Consider the following 16,565-nt stretch of genomic DNA (forward strand, 5'->3'; position numbering starts at 1 on the left):
TATATATATATATATATATATATATAATAGAGGGAAACATTCCACGTGGGAAAAATTATATATAAAAACAAGGATGAGGTGACTTACCGAACGAAAGCGCTGGCAGGTCGATAGACACACAAACAAACACAAACATACACACAAAATTCTGCTTTCGCAACCAACGGTTGCCTCGTCAGGAAAGAGGGAAGGAGAGGGAAAGATGAAAGGATGTGGGTTTTAAGGGAGAGGGTAAGGAGTCATTCCAATCCCGGGAGCGGAAAGACTTACCTTAGGGGGAAAAAAGGACAGGTATACACTCGCTCACACACACATATCCATCCACACATACAGACATGTTTAAAGACAAAACAATGTATATATATATATATATATATATATAACAGAGGGAAACATTCCACGTGGAAATATATATATATATATATATATATATATATACAAAGATGATGTGACTTACCAAATGAAAGTGCTGGCAGGTCGACAGACACACAAACATACACACAAAATTCAAGCTTTCGCAACAAACTGTTGCCTCATCAGGAAAGAGGGACTTTGGTGAAAGATTACGAAAATGGGGCTAACAACTGTCTGACGAAGAAATAATGACGTTAAAACCTGTGGGGAGCGGCTAAAAATGATCAGTGATGTGCGAAAAACGGAAGTGGAAATAAAGTGAAAGTTATTAGAACTAGCCGAAATGGTTGTTTAATACGTGAAAGCAGCTGTTATTGAACTAGAAACGGTGGATTTTATAGCAGCGGTAGTGTTGAAAGCGGAAAATAAAATTTTTTTGGTTATGGTTTGGAAGTGGGTTACGTATTATTGAGTATATATAGGCGGGATAAAATTGTATTGTAGATTACGGTAAAAAGGGGAAGGTGAATACAAAGTGAGACTACTGGTAAAAACAGAAAGAGAAAATAAGATGACAGGAAAGATTTCGAAATGCAACAGCGACAATAACAAACGTAATTGTTGGGTTCAAATTAATGATATGGTTCTAATAGAGGGAAACATTCCACGTAGGAAAAATATATCTAAAAACAAAGATGATGTGACTTACCAAATGAAAGTGCTGGCAGGTCAACAGACACACAAACAAACACAAACATACACACAAAATTCAAGCTTTGTTGCGAAAGCTTGAATTTTGTGTGTATGTTTGTGTTTGTTTGTGTGTCTGTCGACCTGCCAGCACTTTCATTTGGTAAATCACATCATCTTTGTTTTTAGATATATTTTTCCTACGTGGAATGTTTCCCTCTATTATAACTAACTATATATATATATCTAAAAAGAAAGATGATGAGACTTACCAAACAAAAGCGCTGGCAGGTCGATAGACACACAAACAAACACAAACATACACACAAAATTCTAGCTTTCGCAACAAACGGTTGCTTCGTCAGGAAAGAGGGAAGGAGAGGTAAAGATGAAAGGAAGTGGGTTTTAAGGGAGAGGGTAAGGAGTCATTCCAATCCCGGGAGCGGAAAGACTTACCTTAGGGGGAAAAAGGACGGGTATACACTCGCACACACACACATATCCATCCGCATATACACAGACACAAGCAGACATATATATATAATCAGTAAGATGCGAAGACCAAGGATCCAATCTTTCAGTGCAGGTGCTCACCAGGCGCGTTCTTTTGCAGGAATCTGAAATGGATGAGCGTTTCATGGGTACGTGAGTCTGCACTATTAATATGCAACAGGGTGGTTATTTGGGTTGGATGGAAAGCATGCTCTGGTGACCCACCACAAAACTGGGCATAAGCTAACCATCTCTCTTGATCTTTCCAGTCTTTCCAGATGCGCTCAAGAAAGTGGTTTGTGATACAATGCTGACTCATTTAGCTGATCAGAACTTGTTAACTGGTTCTCTGTCTATTGGGATATTCTGTGGATAATGCAATATGAATACATCAGAAATGAATGCTAGAAGAACTAAATGAGAAAAATGATCCTACTGGCATATTTTGTGATATTGCCTAAGCTGTTGATTCTGTGGATAGCAAAATTCTGCTATGCAAACTAAAATGTTTGGCATTAGTGGCAAACCTCTTGCTTGGGTGGAGTCTTATCTTCATAATAGAAACCACAGGGTCTCTGAAACTAACTTCAGAATGGGAGTACTTACTCTTAATGTGGCGTTCCTCAAGAATCATTACTGAGCACCCTCTTGTTTGTAACCTACATAAATGATCATCCACCCAATTAACTAGTGTTGCTGATGATACAAATATATTAATCAAGGGTTCAGACTGAACTTTAGCAGACCAACTCAGATGATATCTGAATAGGTGTACATTTGATTAACAGCTAACAGTTCAGGTCCTAATGTCGTTCATATTACGTGATTTCAAACAAGCAAAAACAACTTATTAGCACCAGAAGTAAACACTAATTTCCACACAACAAATAAAACACCCTGTGTAAAATTCCATGGCGCTTAAGGCAACTGCTTGCATTAAGTGGGAGAGTCCTGGTCCGGTCCGGTACAAATTTTCACCTGTTACCTCTGATTCATTTCGATGGCCAAAAGTGGCTAGTGTCATTGAAAACCATTGAATAGATAGAAGCCATTTGAAACAGTGAAATTATAAATGAGTGGACAGAAATTTCATGAAACATCAAATATAAAATTGGTAAGAATCCCAAAATTTTCAAAATTGTTGTTTCCATCTAGGTGGCTATTACAGTAGAAAAACACATTAATAAAGTAACTGTCTCAAAACTCTAGGTCAGGGGTGATTGAAGAATAGGAAAATCAACATAAATGCTCACTATGGACAGATCTGAATTTGAAAGCCTAAAAAATTAGAATTGGTAGAGATAGTCAACAGCTGAGAAATTAATTAAGACTAGAGGGAGAAGTATGGTCACATATAAGAGATAAGTGGGCAGAAGAAAAGTAAGTTTTTTAGTGAGGAAAAATCATCTTAACAAAGAAAAATCTGAAAGTTGATAAATGAAAGAAAAAAATGAGGGAGTGAGGGAGAAATGGATGGGAACAAGAGAGTGCCAAAAACCATCAACATAATTGGTATCAATTGGGTGATAAGAATAACATGGTGTTGTTAAAGAGAAGAAGGAATATTTGTATTTCATGTCCCGTGGATATCAGTATCATTAGAGATGAAGCACAAATTTACAAATGGACAAGGATAGGGGAGGACTGGCTTAACGCTTTGATCGGGAAGTGTCTTAGTGATTATTTGGAACGATTTGCGGAAATCATAAGAAGCTTACATTTGGATGACTGAATGAAGATGTAAACCCCATTCTTCCTGAGTACAACTTAAGTGACTTAAGCACTGCATCACTTAGCCTGAGAAGGTATTAGGAAGAAGATAACTTGCCCAAAAAGTGAAGGCAATTGAGGCTAACAAAAAGTTCACTCATGCCCAGTCAGATGGTATTTTCTTTTACAAGTGTAGCTTCTCTGTAATTATTCATCCTTGCTGGCATTCATTTGTTCCAGTAGTCTCTGAGCATTAGTTTAATCTGATGGCAAGTATTCAACATTTGACAGATTAAACAATACCCTGTATTCAGAATGGCTTTGACAGTGAGTGAACTCTTATATAGAGAAAGCACGCTGACTATCTGCAAATTGCAGTCTGAATTGCATTTTTAATAAAAACTTTATAAAGTAGTTACCTATGATGATGATGATGATGATGATGATGATGATATAAAGTCTACAGAAGTACTTTGCTACCAGAAAGTGAGAGTTCTACTTGCTTGAAAAGTATTTAGTTCCCTGTGAATTGACTCTTCCTAAACTTAGTTACAACTTAGTACATTCAGTTCTAAATTGCAGTCCTTGATTTTTCTATTAACAATAACGTGTTAGAGGAGACGAATGAATATTTAGCGTCTGTGGCCAAGAGCTGCAGCAGATGACTATTGAAATGCACACGTCGCAGTAACAACTGTTTATTGCTGAATTAAGAAACTAAACTAAAAAACAGTTTTTGGGAATGAATCAATTGCTGATGTCTGGAAGGTGCCTACAGTGATGAAGTTCATAAAGCCGTAGTACACAGTGGAGCAAAAAGGTGCCGAGAACGATTACCAATAGGATCCAGTAAGGCGAGGATGTGCCCTCAAAGATGACCCTACTTCTGGGATGTCAGCAGCTGATGAGTGTGTGGCTCAATCAACAGTAGCTTCCGTTGGGATGACAGTGACCCCAAGATGTTTTACTTCGATGGATGTTGGAGGCATGGCTTGATAATGGCTGCAGCCGGTGGGATGATGTGAGATAGTTGATTGAAGTGTGGTACCTGGGAGTGGCAGAAAGAAATTCAGCAAAGTGTCAATAACAGCTGGTCACGGCAAGGGCAAAGCCTACTTAGATTGGTGGGCTGCAGATGCAGCTGGCATGAAGCCTGGAGTATCTGCTAGCCACAGTGTCATTGGGTGGCAGCCTATAAATACCCTCCAGTGAAGGATACTAGCATGACAATGAGTGGGCAAGTGACCACGCATAGAAAAGTGGTGCCCATGACTACAGCACTATTTACAGCACAATAGCCTATTGGCGATGCTGGTTTTGCGCAACACTGCGGAGGCTGTGTGGGGTTATGATGTAAATGGCCCGAGCTGTGTGAGGCTAGGACATAAACAGCTTGGTGAGTTGTTGATGTGAGCTATTGATGTGCGATCTCCTGGAGAGGTGACAGCCCACAGTACAAGTCTGTTGTAAATAGTAGGTACAGTAGAATGAAACGTAGTTTACAAAATTTTAAGTGTAGGTGAGAACTTGATAAGGAAACATGACATAGACCACCAAAGATGCCCGAGTTAGTATGCCTTCCTGCTTGTAAAAAATATAGAATAAGCTTATTTAGGTCTTGTAGCATAAATTATAGAGGAAATAAGTTAACAATGAAGTAATTCAGTTGAAATTATTTAGTAAATCTAACTATATTGAAAATATTATCTCAAGCTATCTTTATTTTCCAGTGTCCATTTCCAGTGAGTACAGAGTATCCTGACACATTTGTCCGTGTTGGTCGAGATGGCAAGATTATACCAGGTTTGTCAGTTAATTATTCTCTCTCTCTCTCTCTCTCTCTCTCTCTCTCTCTCTCTCTCTCTCTCCCCCTCTCTCTCTCTCTCTCTCTCTCTCTCTCTCTCCCCCCCCCCCCCCTGCCCCATCCCCCTTCTGTTTTTAGTGAAATATTGTTCATCATTTCACTTTGTCAGCATGGCATTCATCCATCTGACAGAAGCTCTCCATTTCTCATCTCAGAAAGACCTGAAAATCGCTGAAGCTGTTCTATAGATGTCATGGTTTTGGTACATCTTCCAGTTGTATGCCCATTTCCTTTATTTTTCATACATTCATGTACGAGGGCTTAGTTGTTTTTATTTTTGAATCAAATGTGTTTCATCCATTTAGAGTCATTCATTCCTCATAGTTGACCATAAAACCAAACTCTGTAATTGCACATATTGTCTGATTTTTCTTTGTTTGGAATGTATTTGTTATTTCGTTTTTTAATATAAATGTCTGATTTCATTTTAGTGGTACAAGTAAACATCTCACAGATAGTACTATCTAGTCCCCAATGTAATCAAATAGTTTAGGTATTTTACTATGTTCACACATTTAATTGTTCTGTACTTTCTGTTTGTATGATTTTTTAACATTGACATTTGATATTACTGTTGAGATATGTAAATTGATATCAACCTTTTTTTTTAAATTGTAAATATTCAGTGGTGATTATGGATTCTGGGGTATGTAAGTGTTGTTACGCTCATACTGGTGTGCCGATCTTTTAATTTTTGCCGATTGATCATTTACTTGTGCAGATTGCCGATATTTTTTTTGCCCCACCCAAAACTAAAAATGAGTCGTACAGCCCGAACTGGAGTTCCAGTGGTTGAAAAGTTGATTGGATGTGAAAATTATTTGATGCGTTTATTTGTCTTGAAGTTGTATTTGGCCCATGACGAACTGTGGGATGTTGTTGAAAACCAACCTTCAGATCCGACGAGATAGGACAATTCTTGGAATAATAGAGACAAAAAGCCTTGTTCCCAGATTACCCTTTTCATGGGAATAATTCTCACATTAATTGATGATTTTTCAAGATATTTACTTCTTGAAGAAAAAATGCAAGGTAACACTGCTATGTAAAAACTTCAGAGTCATGGTGGGAAAGCAGACAGGCAGAAATATCAAGAGGTTGCAGTCTGATTATGGAAAGGAGTACGTCAATGATGAATAAAAAAGATTTCTGACTTCTGAAGGTATCCACCACCTTACAGTGCCTTACAGTCCACAGCAAAATGGTGTTGCTGAGAGAGCTAATAGAACATTGGTTGAAAAGGCTCATACCATGATGTGCAATGTTAACCTACCAAAGGGGTATTTGGCTGAAGCTGTGTCTACAGCTGCATACCTGTCAAATTTGCCGTCCACCACACTAGGAGATAAGATGCCATATGAACTTTGGCATATGAGAAACCCTTGTTTACTGCATTTGAGAATATTTAACTGCAGTGCAAGGTTCATATCCCAAAATCACATCACAAGAAGGGGGATAAAAAATCACAGAAGTTAACATTTGTAGGCTACTATTAAGCAACCAAAGGCTATTGTTTCATCAGTTGGGAGACTGGCCAGATAATTGTCAGCAGGAATGTAAAATGTTTCGAGGATGAGAATTTTTCAAGTTCGAAGATAGAGGAAACTGAGATCACAAGTGCCTTAGGATTGGAACAAGAAACATTTCTTCAGGATGTCAGTACTTCACAAACTGAAGTAGTAGTTAAATCACAAGACAGTGATAATGAACCCTTTTATTGCTTTGACAGTGATTCAATAGAAACTGAAACTCAAGATGAGTGTCGTGAGAATCGATCCATAGTTCAAGAGGTTACACCTTGAAGGTCAAACAGAGAACCAAAACTCAAGACATGGCCTGATCATTTTACTTACTATTTGAAAGAAGGACTTCCAAGTGAAGACATTGATGTCTAGGAAGCTTTGGAAGGGGCAAATAATGAAGAATTGAAAAAAGCAATGAAGAAAGAATTATCATCTCTAGTTCATAATAACACATTTGAAGAGGAAGAGCTACCCAGGGGACATAAACCACTTAAGACCAAGTGGTATTAAAAATAAAGCCTGGGACTAGCAGTACACCAGAAACATTTAAGGCATGCCTAGTGGTAAAAGGATGCACCCAAGTTCAAGGTGTTGATTATCAGGAAACCCCATGCACCAGTGGTCAAGCATGCATCCATTAGATACCTCTTGTCTATGGCAGCTCTAGAGAACCTGCAGATTGACCATGTTGACATCACTACTACTTATCTCTATGGAGATATAATGATAAATGAAGAAATTTATGTCATTCCACCAGAAAATTTTCATTTCCTGGAAAAGTATAGAGGCTGAAGAAAGCTGTTTATGGATTCCAAACAGGCTGGTAGGAATTGGAATAAAAAAATTGATGAAGTGATAAGAAAGCGTCCAGTCATCATCAGCTTTATATGTTGATGATATACTATTATTCTCTAATGACAGAAGTGTTTTGGATCAATTCAAAAGTCCTTTGAAGAGATTTTATGAGATAAAATGTTTAGGACAGATAAGCCAACGCCTAGGCACGGAAATTACATAGGATTGTGTAAAAGGAAAAGTTTGTATTTCCCAGAAATCCTATGCAAAAAAAGTTCTGGAGAAATTTGGAATGAACGAAGCCAAGCCAGTGTCAACACCACTTGAACATGCTTTGGACTTTGAAGCAGTTGAATCAGGTGATATGAATGTAAGTTATCAAGTGACAATAGGAAGTCTTCTATATCAACGAGGTTGGTTTGAAAAGTTCTCAGAACAGAATAGAAAAAAAGTATGTACATCACTGAAACTTTTTTTATTTTACAATGTAGTCTCCTTGTAGATTAATGCACTTGGTCTAATGATGTTCCAGTACCTTTATTTCATCTCGTAAATGAGTTTCTTCCAGGCCTGCAAAATAGTTGTCAACTCTGTCTATCAATTCTTTGTTTGAAGTGAATCTTCATTCACCAAGAAAACTTTTAAGTTTTGGGTAGGGATGGAAGTCTGACGGAGCCATATCAGGTGAATAATGTTGGTGTGGCAACAGTTCATACCTTAGTTCATGTAATTTTGCCATGACTACGGCATGTGTGCGGGTGCGCATTGTTTTGATGGAAGATGACTTTCTTCCTTGCTAAACCTGGCCTTTTTTTCACGTATATTTTGTTGCAATTTGTTCAGGAGGTTAGAATAGTATTCTCCATAATTGTTTGTCCAGTGAGGAGATAATCTACAAACAGAACCCCATCCACATCCCAGAACACTGATGGCATGACGTTTCCCTCTGAAGGAATTGTCTTTGCTTTCTTTGATGGTGGAGAATCAGCATGTTTCCACTGTCTTTGACTGTTGTTTTGTCTCTGAGGTATAGTGGTGCACTCAAATTTCATCTGTGGTTACAAACCGGTGCAAAAAATCTTGTACATTTCTCCTAAAACGGGCCAAACAGTGTTCCGAAATGTTCATTCTAATGTGTTTTTGATCCAGCGTCAAGAGTCATGGCACCTATCTTGCAGTTAATTTTTTCATTTTTAATTCTTTAGTTAAAATGTGATATACCCATTCAGATGGCAAGCATGAACAATTTCATGCACTTTCAATCGGCGATTCTCCATGACCATTTTGTGCACTTTTGCATTGATTTCTGGAATAGTGACACATCCTGACCAATCACTGTGCGGATCATAATCTAAGCTCTCCTGACCAAATTTAAATTCATTTGTTCACTTGGAAACAGTTGAATATGAAAGAGTGGAGTCCCCCAGTGTATTCTTTAAATTGGCATTAATGGCCTTTGCTTTCATACCTTTCTTTACAAAGTACTTATCACTGCTCAAATCTCAGTTTTTTGTAAGTTTCCTTTTTCCATATTTAATGTGTCTTTTATCAACTTTTACTAAAGGTAGAGTCATTAGATTTTCTGTGAGTGCTTAAACAGCTAATGTGACTGTACTGAAACAGTATTACATCCATTACTTGCACAATAAGTAATTTACAGGCAATAAAAAGAATTTTTTGTAATGTAGTTTGACTCTTCAAACAAGATTGTGCAATATCTTTGTTTCAACATTGATACAAAAGATGTGAGCATAAACTAAAGAAATAGCTCTCTAGCTAAGGTAGATTTTGAAAAAATGTACCTTAGAATCTGGGAAAAAAAAACCAACAACAACAAAGCTTATACCACGTGGAATTTTTACATTGCGGAGGCATCACTCCTACTTTGTCTTAATAAAATTTAATAAAATACTACATGCTGAGAGAAAGCCAGGTATCTATTATCGTAGATCTTAAAAATGCATATGATTTTGTTGACTGTTGCATGCGGCTTAACATAGTGGCAGAAATGGGAATTTATGAAAAACTGCTAGGGATTATAAGAATTATCCTGGTGAACAAACAGCCCAAAATAAAATTTCAAGCATGTTTCTCTAAGTTCCTTGAAATCACAATAGGTATTCAACAGAGAGATGGACTCGACACTATTGTTCAACTATGTTTTTGAAAAAATAATACATGAATCATGCCGGGAATAAAAACTTCAGAACCTGTCTTTAATGATCAGGACTAAGAATATTGGTGTTGAAATAGGATGTGTGGTTGTTATAGACATAGTGACAGATTTTGAACAAGCAACAAAATAAATTAATGTACTGAAAAGTAGCGGAAAAAACTGCTGTGCAAATATCTTGTGGGAAAAATATAAGTAATGTCAAATATCACCAGATATGGAACATTAAAACACATAAAGGGCTTTAAATATCATCATTACAGCACTTTTGCAAAATGAGTGTTATTCAAAGTATTTTAAATCCAACTGTGCAATTGCAAGAAAATGTGTATTTTGTCACCAAATGCATTTTGTGTTATAGAAACAAATCATTGTTAGTAGGATGTAATGAAAGATCTTTACAATTTGGCTTGCTATCTAGATTGGAAACAGTTTATTACAAAAGATGCTGATTTTTATCTATGGTATTTTATGCAAGAATTTCACACATGTTAAGAAATGCCATCTGCTTGCACGCTTTTGAGGTATTCCTTCATATGGCTTTGTTGATTCCAACTTAATCCAGTGTCTTACAGAGTTATGCATTCCTTTATGTGAAACGCGAGTCACTGTAGCATCACTACATCTTTCTGGCTAAATATTTTCTTGTGTTTTGTGTAATGTTACCAACTTAACCACTTGTTTCTCCTTTAATATAAAAATGTTTTCTTCCTCTGTGATTCATCATATGTATGCTATGTTGTTCCATTAATTTAATATATATTTATTTGATGTGTAGGATGAATGAAGGATTAATGATGGAGTTGAAGATCTAAATAGTGAGTATGTTGGGGATGGGGGCAAACTGTGTGAACAATGAGTACAAAGTAGTGGAATGGAGAGTGAGTTGGTAGTGAGATGGAGAAAAATGGGTAAAGAGCAAAAGGTGAATAGAAAAAGGGAGGGGGGGGGGGGCGGGAGAGTGAAGAATGGGAAAAGAAGAATTTTATTTTTTTTATACAGGGTGTTACAAAAAGGTACAGCCAAACCTTCAGGAAACATTCCTCACACACAAAGAAAGAAAATATGTTATGTGGACATGTGTTCGGAAACGCTTACTTTCCATGTTGGAGCTCATTTTATTACTTCTCTTCAAATCACATTAATCATGGAATGGAAACACACAGCAACAGAACGTACCAGCGTGACTTCAAACACTTTGTTACAGGAAATGTTCAAAATGTCCTCTGTTAGCGAGGATACAAGCATCCACCCTCCGTCGCATGGAATCCCTGATGTGCTGATGCAGCCCTGGAGAATGGCGTATTGTATCACAGCCGTCCACAATACGAGCACGAAGAGTCTCTACATTTAGTACCGGGGTTGCGTAGACAAGAGCTTTCAAATGCCCCCATAAATGAAAGTCAAGAGGGTTGAGGTCAGGAGAGCGTGGAGGCCATGGAATTGGTCCGCCTCTACCAATCCATCGGTCACCGAATCTGTTGTTGAGAAGCGTGCAACACTTCGACTGAAATGTGTAGGAGCTCCATCGTGCATGAATCACATGTTGTGTCCTACTTGTAAAGGCACATGTTCTAGCAACACAGGCAGAGAGTATCCCGTATGAAATCATGATAACATGCTCCATTGAGTGTAGGTGGACGACGAAACTAAAATGAGCTCTAACATGGAAATTAAGCATTTCCGGACCCATGTCCACATAACATCTTTTCTTTATTTGTGTGTGAGGAATGTTTCCTGATAGTTTGGCCGTACCTTTTTGTAACACCCTGTATACACACTGCTCTGCATAACATAATGCATAATGCAGCAGAAATTTCATGCCTAAGAGAGAACATAATGTGCCATTAGCTATCAGTCCGCTGTACCTGTAATATGGAAAGTAGTATGGCCAAGAACATCTTACATAATTGTGGTTTTATGGCAAAAGAAGAATTCTTGTGCACTTTGTATTACCTACATTCTCTTATTAATACATTCTACTGAATGACTTATACTTATTTAAGCACTCAGTGTCTAAACATATGTCAGTGCTTCCTATTATTTAAAACCCAGAATTCCCCTTCATGTATTTTGCTAATTCCCTGTTAGTACATTATCACTAGAATCTGTAGTATACAAAGCTTATTGACATTTAGAAAGGTACATTTTGCATTGTGGATGTGTAATTGACTGCGCGCAGCTGAAGGTTATACGAGGCTGTGTGTGTGTTCTGTGTTGGTTGATCAGCGGTCTTCCGTTTCCGTGGTCCAGCATGCTTCAGAACAGTATTTGCTACTGTTGGTGGCATTACATCAGTTACTCCCTTAAAAGGTTTAAACCAGCTTGCATGAACAATGTTTTGTGGGTAACTGTAACTTGATGTTAACTAGTGATGTGATGTCAACAACTTGATAAGGACTCTGGTAATTTGTCACAGATTTTTTTGTCTTACCCTTAGCAACATAGAAAGTGGATAGGAAAATCCATTGTCCAATTTTGAATTCTGGATACTTAGCATGTACATTGCCTGATTTCTCTTGCTGTTCTGATGCTCTGGTATTTGCTTTCTGTATCTTTTCCACATGTCCTTCGAGCAAATTCCCTAACTGCTTCTCCATTCTTTCCTTCTTTGGACTTAATAACATTGAATGGTGACAGCATCTTCCTTCCATAATAACTTCATAAAGGGACATGCTCATTCTTTCATGTGTTTTGGCATTGTATGTGCTTACACAGTGTGGAATGATGATATCCCAACTGTTGTGTTGGTCATTGATAAAATAACAAAGCATTTTCCCAATAGTGTAGTGGACCCTTTCTGTCCATCTATTTGCCTGTGTTTGTAATGGGGTGGTGTGTAATTTATGTACTTTCAGCGGACGGCAAAGTTGTTTCATGAGGCCCGATGTGAAGCTACTACCTTGGTCAGTTATAAGTGCTTCTGGTACTCCAAATTTTAAAATCCAATTATTGGCCATAGACTGTGCGATGGTGTTTCCTTGTTGATCAGAGAGACTTAGATATTTTGAGAAATGATCTATAATTGTTAGTACGTACCTATTCCCAACTGATGTTTTATTAAAGGGACCAATACATCCATTCCTGCTATACGTTGACAGCAATAGTCTGCTCACTGGGCGCACGGTATGCAATTGTGCACATATTGTGCTACATTGTGGTTTCTTGTCTCCCACCAGGAACATTCAGCAATGTGTCTTTCAGTAGTTCTTTGACCACTGTGACCTGAAGGAATGTGTCCATGGGCCTCTTGCATGACTTCCTGTCAGAGGTGTTTGGGAACCATGATTCCCAGTCCAAGTCTAATTGTTCGATACAAGACTCCATCCTGTATGCAAAACTGCCATCGTGTCACATATCTTTTGCAATATGCATCTGAAGCCTGTGCCTTTTGCCATTCTTCTGCATCACGACCTGCTGCTTCTAATACTGCTAACTTTCTTCTAAGACAGTCTGCGTTGGAACGTTTCTTCCCCGGTTTATGAATAACTTCAAAGCCCATTTCGGAGAGGCATAGGGACCAACGTGTCAAATGACTTGATGGGTCTCTTAGCCCAAGTAATCACTTGAGAGCAGCATGGTCCATGATTAGCTTGAATTTATTCCCATAGAGATAGCACCTGAAATACTTTGTACCATAGATGACACACAGTAACTCGTTTTATGCTGTTGAGTAATTCATTTCTGTCGTATTTAATTGTGCAGATGCGTAGACTATTGGATGTTCTGCACCCGTAATATTTTGACCCAAAACTGCTCTGATAGCATATCCAGATGCATTGCAGGACAGGATGAATTTTTTGCTGAAATCATGGTAGATGAATACAGGACTGTGTGTTAATTTGTATTTCGGTGTTTCAAATGCTGTGTAGCAATCTGTTGTCCAGTGAAATTTAGTACCTTTTTTTCAATAATTGTGTGAGAGGTCTTGCTATTTCTACATAGTCTTTTACAAATTTGAGAAGCCTTAGAAATTGCTGTACTTCCTTGGTAGATTGCGGTGTTGCAAAATCTTTAACTGCGGTTATTAGCCGTGGTTTGGTTTTGATTCCTTGTTAGCTGATAGCATGGCCTAAATATGTTACTTCCTTTAATGTGAAGTGCCACTTTTCCAAATTTAATGTTAATTTAGTGTGCCTGAGATGTCAGAACTTTTCATAAGTGAATTGCATGCTCTTTGATGTCTTTTGAAAATATGATTACATCATTGAGGTATATAATGCATTGTTGAAGTTTTAATCCATGTAACACACCATCTAGTACTCTGTGGAATGTTGCGGGGGTGTTCTTTAATCTGAAAGGCATCCTTAAGAAACGCCAATGATCTGAAGGGGTGAAGAAAGCAGTTTTATGCCTGTCCTCTGGTGCAACTTCTATTTGATGATACCCACTACTCAACTCAATTGTGGAGAAATATTTACTGTTGATGAGATGGTCAATGATATCTATGATATTCGGTAATGGATACACGTCTGAAATTGTTTTGCTATTTAAATGCATGTAATCACAATAGAGTCTTAATGTTTTGCACTGTCAGCAGATTGCTTTGGCACAATTATGACATTTGCTCTGTATGGTGAATCCAAATACTCTATTATACCATCCTTTAATTGTGTATCTGTGAATTCATCAAGTAACTGTTGTAACTGGTGAAGAACTCTGTATGGTTTCCTATAAACTGGAGTGTTATCTCTTGTTGGAAGCCTGTGTTGTGTGATGTTCGTTGCTGGTAGCAGTCCCTGTGAACTAAACAGATCTTGAAACTTGTCCAACACTGCTTCTATCATATCCCATTCATTTCCTTGTGTGATATCTTCTGGCACAATGCAGTTTGGTAGGCGGCTGGTTTGTCTTTATTGTCTACATCTGACCAATCGAAATCATCTTCCTATAAGGCACTTATGTTAGCTATTAACATTCCCTTTTGTAACTCCTTGTCTTCTGTTCCAAAATTATCTATATGCACTAGTATCTTCTGTACTCCATCAATTGTTGTGGCACAAAGTATACCCCCACGCACAGAACAATGTGCTGTGTCCAATTCATCATTTTCCTCTAACAGTTCCACTATGCATAGTGTGTTTGCAGGTAAAGCAGCATTAATATTCACCCAAAGAAGCTTTTCTGTAGTGAAGGATTTTATCCTGCGAATCTACCTTCAAGGACATTGCTCGCAGTTTAGATGATTCTTCTTTCTGGGGAGAGGGCTCTTGCGGCAGAGCATCCTTGGCAGCTGTGTCATGTAATAGAAACAATGTCCCGCTAAGCTCCACTGTTTTATGCTCGAGGTTGATTTTGGCGTGATGTTTTTTCAGGAAATCTAACCGTAGGATAGCAACATATTCATTGCTTACCCTTGGTACGACTTCCACAACCTCTTGGAATCTTACACTCTCAATGTGAAAGGTTAGTGACTTACAGCCTACTGAACATAAGTCATTTCTGCCTATACCACTTAACTTATATCTTGGACGGTTGTATCTGCTGACGCCAGTACACTGTTTACTTAAGACTGACTCATGAGTCCCAGTGTCGACTAATAGTGTACATTTTTTACCATTAATAGTGCCTGGTAACCTGCACTCTGCCTTTGCATGGAATTTTAATGGGGATGCCTGGCTGTGGTTTCGGGGTTCCCATTCCTGTTTAACGGACCCCTGTTTGCAAATTTCCCTGCACTGCTACACTCACCAAATGTATGGCTCACACTTTGACAATTTGTACACTGTGATTGGTGACAGTTTTTCATGATGTGTCCCTGCCAATCGTATCTGAAACAGCGGACCCCTGTGGACAATGTTATTTCTTCCCTTGCACCTTGTCACGCTGTCTATTTCCTCTAATGCTGTAGCAGTGTTCACTGCATTCTTTGGACATTCTGTGCTAACACAGCATAATGTTTGGAGTGGCAGTCCACACAAAAAGGTATCTAACGCCCTATTCCCCGCTTCTAGTATTGGCTTCATCGCTGGCTGACAGCTGGTAAGTGTTACTATTAACTTTTTGTATTCTATCCACAAAGCTTTCTATTGTTTTGTTGTGTCTTTGGAACATGGTGTTCAACTGCTCCCTATAAAAACAGCAACTGTTCTGCTTTTTAAACCTTTTGAACAAATCCTGTTGCAATCCATCAAATGTTAATGTGTTTCATAACTCCTCATGGTGTAGTATGTGCGTCTTAGCTTGCCCGATTAACTGTAATTTTGTCATGTGCAACATCTGTTCATCTGACCAAGACCCATGTTTAGTGGCTGCTGACAAATCAGCAAAAAATTCTTCTATATCCTCGCTTGGCTTGCCAGAGAAGGGAATCATAAGGGTGGCTGCTGATAAATCCAGTATGGGGGGGGGGGGGGGGGTTGATCTAGATATCAACCTATACTCTGATAATTGATTCCACAATTCGCTATTGTCAGACCTCAGTTGGTCATTAAGTAGGTTCTGAATAGCCTTGTGGGTAGAAACTCTTTGTGTCTTACTGTCTGTCATTGTGTTGCTTCCCTGTTCAACAAATGGTTATTCCCAAAAATATACTTCCTTTGACTACAAGAAAATAGGCTCAGAAAAGGAATTCTATAGTGTCAAATTTCTTTGAAAGAATGAGAGTTTTACATCATTTGTTTTTTACACTGTGAAAGCATTACATAAAAAGGAAATACATTTGGAACCAATTTGCACTTACCAATGTGCTGAGATACTGCCCGTTGGCTGCAGGTTGTAATCTGCTATCTGTGGGTTGTTCGTGGCCCGTCACTGGTGATGACATCATAAATTTCTTGTACCACAAATTCCCTACCATGTACACCTCAAAATAGAGCCAAGGTTATACGACACCAAATGTAGTGGGTTGGGGTTTAGTGACACTAGATATTGAGAATCAATGACAGAGGGCAGCAAAGGTCATTATTTTGTCAGGGATGGCGGGAAGGAAAGTGACACTTTGTGACCTGTGGAATGGGTTCTG

At 38.3% G+C, this 16,565-nt stretch overlaps 1 protein-coding gene across 1 annotated transcript in view; it reads left to right on the forward strand.

Annotated features, from left to right (window-relative positions):
- Nucleotides 1-16,565, forward strand: part of LOC126194699 (uncharacterized) — a 50,001-nt gene that overhangs the window by 12,044 nt on the left and 21,392 nt on the right. Inside the window, exon 3 of the mRNA XM_049932924.1 lies at nucleotides 4,977-5,049. Within this exon, the coding sequence (XP_049788881.1) occupies nucleotides 4,977-5,049 (73 nt within the window). The remainder of the gene's footprint in view (nucleotides 1-4,976; nucleotides 5,050-16,565) is intronic.

The sequence above is a fragment of the Schistocerca nitens genome, chromosome 7 (genome assembly GCF_023898315.1).
Source record: "Schistocerca nitens isolate TAMUIC-IGC-003100 chromosome 7, iqSchNite1.1, whole genome shotgun sequence".
NCBI lineage: Eukaryota > Metazoa > Arthropoda > Insecta > Orthoptera > Acrididae > Schistocerca > Schistocerca nitens.